The sequence below is a fragment of the Coregonus lavaretus genome, assembly GCF_964263955.1.
Source record: "Coregonus lavaretus genome assembly, chromosome: 18".
Classification (NCBI taxonomy): domain Eukaryota; kingdom Metazoa; phylum Chordata; class Actinopteri; order Salmoniformes; family Salmonidae; genus Coregonus; species Coregonus lavaretus.
This window is the reverse complement of record NC_140005.1, coordinates 7,108,599-7,123,559: the sequence shown is the minus strand read 5'-3', so window position 1 is coordinate 7,123,559 and position 14,961 is coordinate 7,108,599. Positions and strand designations below refer to the sequence as shown.

The 14,961-nt window shown below is 45.1% G+C and overlaps 1 protein-coding gene across 1 annotated transcript in view; it reads left to right on the top strand.

The window, feature by feature from the left end:
- Positions 1-14,961, top strand: part of LOC311145963 (MAM domain-containing glycosylphosphatidylinositol anchor protein 2-like) — a gene marked incomplete at its 3' end in the record, with an annotated part of 191,280 nt that overhangs the window by 83,565 nt on the left and 92,754 nt on the right. The window contains exon 7 of the mRNA XM_084182369.1: positions 12,316-12,645. Coding sequence (XP_084038495.1) covers positions 12,316-12,645 — 330 coding nt within the window. The remainder of the gene's footprint in view (positions 1-12,315; positions 12,646-14,961) is intronic.

Genomic DNA, 14,961 nt, shown 5'->3' with positions numbered 1-14,961 from the left:
TGACCAAAACATTTAGGTAGCCTAAGGAAAAGCCTGTTTGGACTCTTAAGTCGGAAAACAGCAGCTAGGATGATCCAGGGGCCAAACTTTTACGTCATTCACACATTGTGCACATCTTCCATTGACCTCAAACACTGAAGTTACATGCACACATATCTCAAGTTAGAATTCAGGCCTTAGTGAATTACCCAAGGTAGTATCCATTCTACAAGGTCATATCAGATGTGTATTGTTTAATTTAATGTGTGAAGAATGCTTGGAAGCTGGTGTATTTGGACCAGATATCAGCAGCTAAAAGCCTTGCCACTGGGCTGTGTGTGTTTGATTCCCAGCTAAAAGCCTTGCCACTGGGCTGTGTGTGTTTGATTCCCAGCTAAAAGCCTTGCCACTGGGCTGTGTGTGTTTGATTCCCAGCTAAAAGCCTTGCCACTGGGCTGTGTGTGTTTGATTCCCAGCTAAAAGCCTTGCTTGCCACTGGGCTGTGTGTGTTTGATTCCCAGCTAAAAGCCTTGCCACTGGGCTGTGTGTGTTTGATTCCCCGCTAAAAGCCTTGCCACTGGGCTGTGTGTGTTTGATTCCCAGCTAAAAGCCTTGCCACTGGGCTGTGTGTGTTTGATTCCCCGCTAAAAGCCTTGCCACTGGGCTGTGTGTGTTTGATTCCCCGCTAAAAGCCTTGCCACTGGGCTGTGTGTGTTTGATTCCCAGCTAAAAGCCTTGCCACTGGGCTGTGTGTGTAATCAGTGAACAACTATCTGGAACAGGGATATAACAGCCCTCGGGATGAATGAGGAAGATGAACACAGGCTTACTGTTTGGCGCTCCCAGTACCAGTAGTGCTGCTCCCAGTGGTGTTCCCAGTGGTGCTCCCAGTGGTGCTCCCAGTAGTGTAGTGCTGCCAGTGGTGCTCCCAGTGGTGCTTCCAGTAGTGTGGTGCTCCCAGTAGTGTAGTGCTCCCAGTGGTGCTCCCAGTAGTGCTCCCAGTAGTGTAGTGCTCCCAGTGGTGCTCCCAGTAGTGCTCCCAGTGGTGTAGTGGTGTAGTGCTCCCAGTAGTGTAGTGCTCCCAGTGGTGCTCCCAGTGGTGCTCCCAGTAGTGTAGTGCTCCCAGTAGTGTAGTGCTCCCAGTGGTGCTCCCAGTAGTGTGGTGCTCCCAGTAGTGCTCCCAGTGGTGTAGTGGTGTAGTGCTCCCAGTGGTGCTCCCAGTAGTGTAGTGCTCCCAGTGGTGCTCCCAGTAGTGTGGTGCTCCCAGTAGTGCTCCCAGTAGTGTAGTGCTCCCAGTGGTGCTCCCAGTAGTGTGGTGCTCCCAGTAGTGCTCCCAGTAGTGTAGTGCTCCCAGTAGTGTAGTGCTCCCAGTAGTGCTCCCAGTAGTGTAGTGCTCCCAGTAGTGCTCCCAGTAGTGTAGTGCTCCCAGTAGTGTAGTGCTGCCAGTAGTGCTCACAGTGGTGCTCACAGTAGTGTAGTGCTCCCAGTGGTGCTCCCAGTAGTGTAGTGCTGCCAGTGGTGCTCCCAGTGGTGCTTCCAGTAGTGTAGTGCTCCCAGTAGTGTAGTGCTCCCAGTGGTGCTCCCAGTAGTGCTCCCAGTGGTGCTCCCAGTAGTGCTCCCAGTGGTGTAGTGCTCCCAGTGGTGCTCCCAGTAGTGTAGTGCTCCCAGTAGTGTGGTGCTCCCAGTAGTGTGGTGCTCCCAGTAGTGTAGTGCTCCCAGTAGTGTAGTGCTCCCAGTGGTGCTCCCAGTAGTGTAGTGCTGCCAGTGGTGCTCCCAGTAGTGTAGTGCTCCCAGTGGTGCTCCCAGTAGTGTAGTGCTGCCAGTGGTGCTCCCAGTAGTGTAGTGCTCCCAGTAGTGTAGTGCTCCCAGTGGTGCTCCCAGTAGTGTAGTGCTCCCAGTAGTGTAGTGCTCCCAGTAGTGTAGTGCTCCCAGTGGTGCTCCCAGTAGTGTAGTGCTCCCAGTGGTGCTCCCAGTAGTGCTCCCAGTAGTGTAGTGCTCCCAGTAGTGCTCCCAGTAGTGTAGTGCTCCCAGTGGTGCACTTTATTGTGGCGGTATAGGAAAAGACAACGTCTCGACCAGCACGCTCTTTTATTGATTCCTAAGTAATGATGTTTTTTACCCCGGCTCCTGTGATATACTGTTGGATGTTTGTGATGCTACTTTACCTCCTGAAATGGACTAGAAAGACTCATTCAACAGAGGAGAGCAAACCTTCTACATTATAACCCACCCACCCCTTTCCTTTGCCTCAGACAAGCACCCACTCAGACTCTATCTAGAAGAAGCTGTGAGTCCTATTCTAATGGGGCTGGACCATATGTGATCTATCGTGGCTTGCTACATCAATGGTTTACATTAATACGTTTAATACGGTCATTAGTACGATCTAACGTTCATTTCGCTTCATGCGCCTTTAATCATCTTTCTGTCATCAAACAACGTTTCTAGACAGCCAGCTAACAGAATTGCGTTTACCTGCCCCAAAAAGTAATTTTCATTCCACGTGAGGCTCAGATGAAACTGTAACTTGCTGGGGCCAATGCTGCTGCAGCTATTGCATCTTATTTCACAGTCACGCTCCCTCTCCAAAGCGGATCGTCTGTGCGCAGAAATCTGCTGGCACCTCGGGACGTATATAAGCTGCAGGTTTTGAGAGGAGATCCGTTTATGTCTGTGGAGTCAGTGATGTCAGTCTTTGGCTCCGACAGCACACTAAGTCGGATAACTGAAAGCTCCACATTTGCATTGGGAAGGAGGAGAGAGCGTGTGTGTGTGTATGTGTGTGAGAGGAGCGGTGGTTAGTTAGGGTAAGTCAAATGTTTTGCCAAGGCAGGAGATCAGTCTGTTGAGAGGGCTAGAGGCAGCTCAGGCCAGGGTGGTAAAAGACCCGGCTCAGGCTATACTCAGCTAGAGAAGACAGGGTCGAAGAAGACCCAAAGGGAAAGGCAATACTGACTCCACACTCTCAGCATTTCTGGTCCCCTACAGAGAAAGAAACCTGTCCATCCATTCCATTCCAAGTATTGTTTGGTTCTTTGTGGCAAGATTGTGACTCTTAGTCTGTAAAAACCTCCAGCGATGTTGAATACTGGAGTGGGATGTCTAGGAAGTGTTCAAATACGATACACTTTGTATTAGTTCTCAACGTACTATATGATCATTACATCACAGAATTGGTGTTCCAGTGTAACCCCATGATATGTCAACATAAGACCGACAGAACTCATATTGTTGTTATTCACCAAACGAAGGAGATTACAAAGTCGCCACAGCCGTGTTTTTCTGCCACTTTGCAGACTCTTGCAAAAATGGTTGAAGAGAAGTCAACTGTCTCCCTGATCCTTTATCAAAGTTCTTTTACACGGGTTTCAAGGATGACCAAAAATAACAGAGAACTCATCAGACAATAACCTTGATACGCTCTGTGCAGCCACTCTGATGGAAGAGGGGTGGGTTCGTTTAAACTGCTTCTCCCAGAGAAGACATCCAGCCTCCAGTGACTTGGAGAGACGTTTACAAGCTCTGCCATGATGCCCTGCAGCACAGATGGCAGAATCTCATTTGTGGTGGGTTGAGGCAAGGATGGAGGATAGGCCCAACCGAGAACGCAATATTACAGCTGCAGTGGGGGATTGCACTTCAAGTAATCTCACTGTCCTCCTGCCTGCCACTTTACTCTGGGCCCACTTACATTGGGCCTCAATGGTCTTTTCAGTAGTGATCTGTCATTGTACGCTGGGAAAACACAAGAAAGGACAAAAACATTGGACGATTGCATTGTGGGAGAGTTACTGAGGTTAATGGAAGTTTATGATGTTTAGTAATAATAGTTACAGTATGTGATTCAGGGGTGCCATTTTGGGTACCTTGGCATTGGAGAAAAGGACTGAGGAGAGGAAAGGAAAAAGAGATGAAAGGGATGATCCTCTAAAGAAAGACAAATAAAGCAGTGGCTCGAAAGATGCATGCACTGTGAAGAAGGGACAAACTGTTGGGTGTTTCTGAGAGTGGGGGGTGGACGTTGTAAATCCAGCTTCCCATCGCATCCTGCTTGGAGTAAACTGTCAGGTATACCCTCAGCAATGATGAGACGTTCCCCTGACAACATCATCAATAACTTTAGCTATCGTAATACAACCGGACGGCAAAACACATTGTATATCTTGAGAGGGGCCATTCAGTACTTCGGTGCTATTGAAGGCGTTCAGCAGACGACAGTGCAGGAGGAAAGTTACCTGACTCTGTGGTTTATAACTTATTTAGCAGTCAAGGGTGCAGGCAGGCAGAGCCGGGCCGGGGTGAGCTGGGCTTGCTGACCATGCACACTGCCATGAAACTCCCTTTTGATTTATTTACACATCATCTCTACTTGGTCTGTTTCTCCATGAGGCAAACAGAATAGGCAGTTGAGATATGTGTGTGTGTGTGGGGGGGCAAACAGTCCAGTTATACAGCATAGTTTCCTAATTATAATGGGAGTCCTGGGCAGGCAGCAGCGCTGGGGTTTGCCTCAGCAGAAAAGGGCCTGATCAATGGTCTTCTCTGGCTGTCAGTCAGGTGTTATTGATGAGTGGGTTGCTATCGAAGAAACTGTCCTCATTAAAAGCAGGTGGAGGATCAGCCAAAGTGCTCTCTGGTAATGTAATGTTTTTGCAGGGTTCAAGTCAATAGTGTTTCTGTACTGTATTTCTCTCTCTCTCTGGGATCTACTGGAGGTCTTAGGGTTTGGGGGTTGGGGCATTTCCTGGCAAATAGGTCGTTATCAATAAAACGTCACAATACGGTGCAGACCGTTCGATTTGGCTGCTGGGGGGGGGCAAGAAGACCCCCAGCTCCGCTAAAACCATTGACAACTACGGGCTGTTTTCAAGGGATTGTTAAATAAATGTTATAACTATTTGGTTGTGATATCATCACCTCTTGAAGAGCATAGTCAGAACTACACATTACCGATTATTCCACATTTAGCGCTATCAGAGTTATACAGCAAGTAGCTGCATGCTTTTCATGATCAGTAAACATCAATTGGTAATGTATTTTCAGATATGTGAGGGTAGCCTATCCATTTGGCAAGTAGCTAGTTAGCTAGCTAAGCAAACAATATGTGTCATTAGCTTGCTTCATCAGAGATTAGCCTTTTGGAAAAAGCCTGACATCGGCAAGTCCTCGTCGTGGTAAAGTTGTTAAAGTTGACTACCATCATCACCACTATAGATGGCAAACAAATATAGCCATCTAGTTTATCCCCTGAAAGTTAGCTTGTTAACTAGCCATATTGACGTGATCTGTTATTAGCTAGCTAGCCAATTTGATTTGGTCCATCAATCAATGTAGCCAATTCATGTCTGTCAGCACAATGCTGCTCAGTTTATACACTGCCCCCCGTTTATACGCGTGTAAATATTGTACTATAAATTGTGCCTTCCTGTATTATACTTATGCTAAAAGGTTTATTCAATTCTACTGAGCCATTTACTTTATGTTCGTATTCTTATCTTTTATTATTTCTTATTGTTGCATTTTCGAGAAGGAACCTGCAAGTAAGCATTTCGTTGGACGATGTATACCATACGTATCCCGTACATATGACTAATAAAACTTTAAACTTGAAAAGGGGATCATGTTAGCTAACGTCACTAGGTAGGCCAATGTTGGTTGGCGAAATAAGTACATTAGGTCTACTTACCACAATGTTTAGCCAACTGTTCAAAGTTTCTACCGGTAGCATGCAAAGTAAACATGATCATCTAACAGTACATCGGCAAATGCGCCCTTCTGCTGCTTGAAAGGCAGAGCCCACAAAGGATGGGAAATTAACCTAAACCACTCATACTCCACTCAAATATCAAATTAATGGTGGCCAATATTGAGATATCGTGAGGCTACCCTCACCTATCTGAAATTACATGATCAATTGATGTTTACTGATCATGAAAAGCATGCATTTACTTGCTGTATAACTCTGATGATAGAGCTAAATGTGCGCAATTGTTTTGCATGGAATAGTTAGAAATGTTTAGTTCTGACTATGCTCTTCAAGAGTTGATGATGTTAAAACCAAATAGTTTTTAAAAAATTTAACAATCTCTTGAAAACGGCACGCAGTTGCCAATGGTTTTGGCAGAGCTGGGGGACTCCTTGACCCCCAGCAGGAAAATCGAATGCTCTGCACCTTATTGTGACGTTTTATTGATAACAACATATTGGGTTGTATCAAGGACAATATATTATTTATTTGTCATCCCTGACGAAGGCCATGCAGCCGAAACACGTCGGATTTTTTTAAAATCTTGCTTCTATTGAACATGCCATACTAATAAAGGCATTTAAATTAATTATATGAAGAGTGCCTTGGTCCTCCTTTCTATTTGAATATAAAATATGTTTAAAAAATATATACACTACAGGTCAAAAGTTTTAGAACACCTCATTCAAGGGTTTTTCTTTATTTTTACTATTTTCTACATTGTAGAATAATTGTGAAGACATCAAAACTATGAAATAACACATCATATATATATAATCATGTAGTAACCAAAAAGGTGTTAAACAAATCAAAATAGATTTTATTTTATCAAATAGCCACCTTGACAGCTTTGCACACTCTTGGCATTCTCTCAACCAGCTTCACCTGGAATGCTTTTCCAACAGTCTTGAAGGAGTTCACACATATGCTGAGCACTTGTTAGCTGTTTTTCCTTCACTTTGCGGTCCGACTCATCCCAAACCATCTCAATTTGGTTGAGGTCGGGGGATTATGGAGGCCAGGTCATCTGATGCAGCACTCCATCACTCTCCTTCTTGGTAAAACATATTGTATGTTTTGCAAAATCGTAACATATTGTACAAATTGCAATAAGTATATATTGTACGAATTGCAAATAGTATAATATCATACGAATTGTAATTCGTAACATATCATACGAAGTGGACGATGGACATCCACAAATTACTACATACCTACATAACATATCATACTAAAGGGAGTGTCTCATATTTACTTCCAGAATAATACGAAATGCTCAGAGATCAGGTTGGATAACAACGCACTATTGTAGAGACCTCACCACTGTGTAGCCAATACGATGGCAATATGCTGCTTTAAACAGAAGATTAAACAGCGAACATTGCAATAACCGGAATTATGAATTATTAAGCTAAGACTAATTGCATGTAGTACCTTGTGTTGTGTTTTTTTTAAAAGTATTGTCTTAATGTTACTGTCCATTCTGCATAATACCAGTCTTTTAGACTGGGAACGTTAAATGAAAGTCAAGTCAAATAAGTCATCAATGATATGATGATGGTTGTCATTGCAGATAAAGACATCCACGACTTATGTTGTGAATTCACCTTTTTAAAGCAGTGCCTGCCAGTCCCTGTGTCAAACGCATTATCTCTCCCCCTGAATGAATTGTGTAACCCTGCCATTCCATCTCTCCTATACTCATACCTGATGAGCACAGAGTACACTGCAGGCACTTCAGTGGCAGGAAAGAAAGCACTGGGGGACTGTGATTACCATTTGGAAAGAGAGACACGCTGGTTCTGATGCTCTCTCCTCTGCTCTCTCCTCCTCCCATCCCTTCTCCTCTGCTCTCCCCTCCTCCCATCCCTTCTCCTCTGCTCTCCCCTCCTCCCATCCCTTCTCCTCTGCTCTCCCCTCCTCCCATCCCTTCTCCTCTGCTCTCCCCTCCTCCCATCCCTTCTCCTCTGCTCTCTCCTCCTCCCATCCCTTCTCCTCTGCTCTCCCCTCCTCCCATCCCTTCTCCTCTGCTCTCCCCTCCTCCCATCCCTTCTCCTCTGCTCTCCCCTCCTCCCATCCCTTCTCCTCTGCTCTCCCCTCCTCCCATCCCTTCTCCTCTGCTCTCTCCTCCTCCCATCCCTTCTCCTCTGCTCTCCCCTCCTCCCATCCCATCCCTTCTCCTCTGCTCTCCCCTCCTCCCATCCCTTCTCCTCTGCTCTCCCCTCCTCCCATCCCTTCTCCTCTGCTCTCCCCTCCTCCCATCCCTTCTCCTCTGCTCTCTCCTCCTCCCATCCCTTCTCCTCTGCTCTCCCCTCCTCCCATCCCTTCTCCTCTGCTCTCCCCTCCTCCCATCCCTTCTCCTCCTCCCATCCCATCCCTTCTCCTCTGCTCTCCCCTCCTCCCATCCCTTCTCCCCTCCTCCCATCCCATCCCTTCTCCTCTGCTCTCCCCTCCTCACCCACAGCCCTCATTTGCAAGTCATGAAAGGAAATAGGATGCGAGCCAATAAATGATTTAGGAACAAATTTGATGAAGATCTGATTAACATGTTGATTTACATACAGGGCAGCAAATGTAACAGGTTCCTATTGGGAAGGTGGCGGGGGTTCGGTGAGCAGCCAAGTGACACCATTAGGAGGAGGCTGTATAAATAATACCCTCTCTGCCCCCGGTAAAAACGCAGCAGTGTCTCGGGCGGTTCACGGCATGCAGGGGGTCAACTTGACTCACCTTTCGTTGGAGAATTTGCAACTTAATCAATAGCGTAATTGAGCCTGAATGGCTGGAATCTCCTTGGATAAGCACATGATTGGAAATCTAATCCCCTCGCATGAATACAGCCATTATCAAAAGAGCTTTTATATTACTACTTATGAGACGGTGTGAAACGAGGTTAGACGGTAATCTTCACACAGACAGTCTAGGAAAGTAACTTGCGAGGCAGAGAGTCAAGTTACGGCAAGTCCTAGGTTTAATTTCATTTAAATGTGTTAATCTCAACAGAGCTGTTTATCCTGACAATAAACTAACTCTAGCTAGGGGTTAGGGTTAAGGTTAGGAGTTGGGTTAAAGTTAGGGAAAGGGTTAGCTAACATGCTAAGTCGTTGCAAAGTAGCTAAAATGTAGTAACTATTTGCAAGGTTGCTAATTAGATAAAATGCTAAAGTTGTCCGTGATGAGATTCGAACGCGCAACCTTTGGGTTGCTAGACGTTCGCGTAATACGCCGACCAACCACCCTCCTTTCATTTTGACCTTAAGTAACCTTCTGTCTTATGTAACCATAACAAACGTAACATTTCATACTAATTTGTGTGTCCCGGATTTACGTCTACTATGTTATGTCTAGTCTATGAGACCAGGCGTTATTCATTGTGTATTTATTCCTGGTGTTATTATTTTTCTATTATCTATTTTTTCTCTCTCGGCATTGTTGGGACGGGCCCGTAAGAAAGAATTTCACTGTTCGTCTACACCTGTTGTTTACGAAGCATGTGACTAATAACATTTGATTTAGTGTGAAATTAGCCTTTGTCTTTTCTTCCATGTTAGTAAAACGGCTTACGTAACATCGGAGCACGAGGTGGATTCTATTACTTACAAATGAAATACCATCGAATGCAGCTGGCTGATTCACACCATGACCCCATCTGTAGTCACTCAGTACTACTGCCACCATACTGCATGAGTGAGTGACTTCACGTTCATCATTCACTAGCTTGATCCCATGGTGCAGTGGTTGGCTTGAAGTCAGTGTCTTGGAGGCATTGTCTTTTAATAGTGAAAACAATACGACGCTTCACTCACGCACTCTCCTGGGCTATTTTTAGGTGCCGTGTAGTTAGCAACTCCTTGTGATGCCAATGGACTGGAGAGATGTCGTGTACTTACGCCAAGCGTTAAATCTCTTTCTGTTGTGGTTCATGTTTTATGTCATAGACATTGTTTTCATAGTGTGGGAACAGCTATTTTTCTATTGGACGTGGGGGGGGTTGACATTTCACTGCAATTATGGCTGTTGCCTTTTTAAGCTGCATGCTCAAACATTTGAATTAAAATAGAAGGCACAAATATTTGACTGTTGATTCATAGTATTAGATGCCAAATAGGAAGTAAATGTTAAGGGAATGAGAGACCCCGGCTATATCAGTTATTAATTTACATTACTATATCAGTTATTAATTTACATTACTATATCAGTTATTCATTTACATCACTATATCAGTTATTAATTTACATTACTATATCAGTTATTAATTTACATTACTATATCAGTTATTAATTTACATCACTATATCAGTTATTAATTTACATCACTATATCAGTTATTAATTTACATTACTATATCAGTTATTAATTTACATTACTATATCAGTTATTAATTTACATTACTATATCAGTTATTAATTTACATCACTATATCAGTTATTAATTTACATTACTATATCAGTTATTAATTTACATTACTATATCAGTTATTCATTTACATCACTATATCAGTTATTCATTTACATTACTATAAATTGGTACAACTTTATGCTTTTTAGTGTCCTGCAAAGATGCATTTGAGCTCTGATGTAAATGGAAAAGAGATGTTTATGGAAAACACTGTGGTAAAAAATGTAATGAGCCGCTTGTCATGAAAAATGTACCGCTGTCCTTAGGGAGAAGTGCGTGACAGTTAAAATGAACCTCAAGTCTTTGTTCATTCAAGCCCAACTGAAATGGAACCTGTCTTAGAGAATCTGGGACTTTGGCTTTTATTTTTGCTCCTACTATTATTAGCTGTCGATAAAAACTTTGTCCTGGTTTTGTTTTGAACATGTCACCTAACCAGTGGTGGAAAAAGTACCCAATTGTCATACTTGAGTAAAAGTAAAGATACCTTAATAGAAAATGACTCAAGTAAAAGTGAAAGTCACCCAGTAGAATACTACTTGAGTAAAAGTCTAAAAGTATTTGGTTTTAAATATACTTAAGTATCAAAAGTAAATTTACTGTAATTTTCGGACTATAAGCCGCGCCTTTTTCCCAATTTTTCGACCCTGCGGCTTATAGAACGGTGCGGCTAATCTATGGATTTTTACAGCTAACGGCCACTAGAAGACCTCCTAAATCTATGGATTTTACAGGTTACAGTCCACCAACTTTAACTCTATGGGCTCTATGACCGGTCCGCGCCCCCCACCTTTAAGCGGCGGGCTCCAGCAGGAAAAGCTGGAGGCTGGAAAAGAGTGAGACAGGTAGCGCGCAAAAGTAAAAGTGGAACCGAGAGTGGTACGAGAGACAGAACGAGAGACAGAACGAGAGCAAGACAGACAGACATTACGAGAGCGAGACAGTTTGTCTCTTTCCCGACAATCCCCTCTGTGCACGAACCCTTACATATGGTAATTAAACATTAAAACACCTGCGGCTTATAGTCCAGTGCGGCTTATATATGTACACATCATTCAATATCATTCAATTTAGCTGCTGCGGCTTATACTCCGGTGCGCCTTATAGTGCGGAAAATACGGTAATTGCTAAAATATACTAAAATATATAAAAAGTAATAAATCATTTCAAATTCCTTATATTAAACAAAGCAGACAGCACCATTTTCTTATTAAGCCGGGGCACACTCCAACACAGACATTATTTACAAAAGAGGCATTTCTGTTTAGAGTCTGCCAGAACATAGGCAGTATGGATGACCATGTGTTCTCTTGATAAGTGTGTGAATTTCACAATTTTCCTGTTCTGCTAAGTATTCAAAATGTAACAAGTACTTTTGGGTTGTCAGGGGAAATGTATGGAGTAGGAAGTACAATATTTTCTTTAGAAATGTAGTGAAGTAAAAGTTGTCAAAAATATCAATAGTAAAGTACAGATACCCACAAAAAAGTAGTTTTACTAAAGTACTTTACACCACTGCACCTAAGCAGGAAAAACTCTGGGACCTATTTATAGTAGACAATAACTTACACCCAATCGGTTTTTTTGGTCACTAAAGGGAGACTTGTCTTTGGATCCAACTTCTGACACTAATATTATGCTAGCTAGCTAGCTAGCTGTGGTGTGCAATGAGCAAGCATTCATTCATTCCTCTTTATTTGAAACTGGAACTTCTTGTGCCCCCAGGTGGCAGCCATAATTGTATTATATCAGTACAGTAAGGTCCCTTGACTATATGTTATATTATACAGTATGTTATATTATATTATAGGCAAAGACCCATCTCCCTTCAGTGACCAAGAAAAAAGACTGGGTGTAAGTCATTGTTGTGAATTATATTATATTATATTATATTATATTATATGGGATAAAACAAACCCTGGGCCCCAATTATTAGCATTAGCACTGATCTCTCTCTCTCTCTCTCTCTCTCTCTCTCTCTCTCTCTCTCTCTCTCTCTCTCTCTCTCTCTCTCTCTCTCTCTCTCTCTCTCTCTCTCTCTCTCGCTCTCTCGCTCTCTCGCTCTCTCGCTCTCTCTCTCTCGCTCTCTCTCTCGCTCTCTCTCTCTCTCTCTCCCTATCTCTCTCTCTCGCCCTCTCTTTTGCCCTCTCTCCCCCTCCCCCTCTCACTCTCTCTCCCTCCCTCCCTTTGCAGGGCTAAAGAAGGGGCGCTTCTGGATCACGCCCGACCCGTACCACAACGACGACAACATCCAGATTGGCCGTGAGGTCAAGATCTCCTGCCAGGTGGAGGCCACGCCGCCAGAGGAGCTCCTGTTCAGCTGGCTGAAGAATGGCCGTCCACTGCGCAGCTCAGAGCGCATGGTCATCACCCACACCGACCCCGACGTCCAGACAGGCACCACCAACCTGGACATCATCGACCTCAAGTTCACCGACTTCGGCACGTACACCTGTGTGGCAGTGCTGAAGAACGGCGGCATCCCCGAGATCAGCATCGACGTCAATATCTCTTCGACCACAGGTGAGCAACGGACTCTACTCTACTGTTGTCCTTCTAGTCGTTCTAATAGCTGTGTGATACTGAAGACACCTGTTTTACTGCACAGAGCTAGGCAAGCTTTGTCACCAAGTCTAAGTAGCATAAAGTAGCTACAGGAAGTTATTACATTTACAGGAAGTCATTACAGGAAGGCATAGGTTACAGGGATATGGAAAGTCCTCAATATCTTTCAGTGGTTATGAAGGATGAGATGATGGGACTCCCCTACCCCTCTTAGTGGTCAATACACAAAGTGCACTACACTACAAAGTACAGTATGTGTACTTTATAGGAAGAATGGCACATTGAGTTTCCAGTAAAGTCCGGATTCTAATGTGAGTGTTTTCAGGCCAGATTGTTATTAATTGGGATCGGTCCGTTCAACCAGGCCTAAATCAGTCGCTAATTGATGTGGATGTGTGGCTAATGTTTTGTGACATGTTCCTACTTCCAAACCTAATGGTTATTTACAGCCTGCTGCTAGAGGCTCTCCTGTGTTATTTTCTCCTAATTAGCTCCTCCCTCAGTATGTTGCCTTTAGTTTGTTGGCGTCCGAACTGATGCGAAAGATCTTTAGGTGTGTTATTTTCTGTTCTTTTTGAGATAATATGTTTGTAAAGCAGGAGCGGAACACAAATGTTTGATGATGGGCGTCCATTGACATGATTATCCTCGTGTGGGAGGGAGGATTGGTAAATTGACAATGAAATGGAAGGGAGAACTTATAAACATCAAGGAGCTGGCTATTAGGATCATTGTGAGTAGCTCTCCTTTCTCTTTCCTTCCCCCTCTCTCTCCTTCCCTCCTCTCTCTCCTTCCCTCCTCTCTCTCCTTCCCTCCTCTCTCCTTCCCTCCTCTCTCCTTCCCTCCTCTCTCTCCTTCCCCCTCTCTCTCCTTCCCCCTCTCTCTCCTCCCCTCTCTCCTCCTCTCTCCTCCCCTCTCTCCTCCTCTCCCCTTCCCCCTCTCTCTCCTTCCCCCTCTCTCTCCTTCCCTCTCTCTCTCCTTCCCTCTCTCTCTCCTTCCCTCTCTCTCTCCTTCCCTCTCTCCCCCTCTCTCTCCTTCCCCCTCTCTCTCCCCCTCTCTCTCCTTCCCCCTCTCTCTCCTCCCCTCTCTCCTCCTCTCTCCTCCCCTCTCTCCTCCTCTCCCCTTCCCCCTCTCTCTCCTTCCCCCTCTCTCTCCTTCCCTCTCTCTCTCTCCTTCCTCTCTCTCTCCTTCCCTCTCTCTTCCCTCTCTCTCCCCCCTCCTCTCTCTCCTTCCCTCCTCTCTCCTTCCCTCCTCTCTCTCCTTCCCTCCTCTCTCTCCTTCCCCCTCTCTCTCCTCCCCTCTCTCCTCCTCTCTCCTCCCCTCTCTCCTCCTCTCCCCTTCCCCCTCTCTCTCCTTCCCCCTCTCTCTCCTTCCCTCTCTCTCTCCTTCCCTCTCTCTCTCCTTCCCTCTCTCTCTCCTTCCCTCTCTCTCTCCTTCCCTCTCTCTTCCCTCTCTCTCCCCCTCTCTCTCCTTCCCCCTCTCTCTCCTCCCCTCTCTCCTCCTCTCTCCTCCTCTCCCCTTCCCCCTCTCTCTCCTTCCCCCTCTCTCTCCTTCCCTCTCTCTCTCCTTCCCTCTCTCTCTCCTTCCCTCTCTCTCTCCTTCCCTCTCCCCCTCTCTCTCCTTCCCCCTCTCTCCTTCTCTCCCTCTCTCTCGCTCTCCTTCCCTCTCTTCTCCTCTCTCTCCTTCTCTCTCTCCTCCACTCCTTCCCTCTCTCTCCTTCCTTCTTATCTATCTGTCTTGAGTGGTTCATCAGATTCACATTTTTAGGGCCTGTGTTTGCCTTTATTGTCATCTCCAGTATATTATAACCAATGGAGCAGAGTAGCAACCTCCAACATGCATTACTAAAATCCATTTGGACTAAGAGCAAAGTAAAGCCCGTCCAGAATGATTGGACCGGGTTGGGATGATGGTATATGCCTTTGGCAGAGAACCCCTGTGGTTGAGCGGAGCTGAAAGCTCAGGGGGGGGGGATAGCTACCCCTCCAAATGCGCCAAATGAATGACCTGGCAATGCCCAGGAGACCTGTCTCTTCGCCTCTCTGTTCCGTGTTCGCTCACTCTACTACTTATTTGTCGCTATTTTCTATTCATAGCTTTTTTCTTTCTGTGTAGCAGCAGCAGACAATACATTTAAACAAGGATGCCACAGTCATAGCACTGTTTTGGGTGGGGGGGGGACGACAAGGGGGTGATTCTGAGGGGTGGATGGTCAGAATGCACAAGGCTCCTACTCGTACTTTCTACCAACCCTTGATCCTGGCTGGATAACTA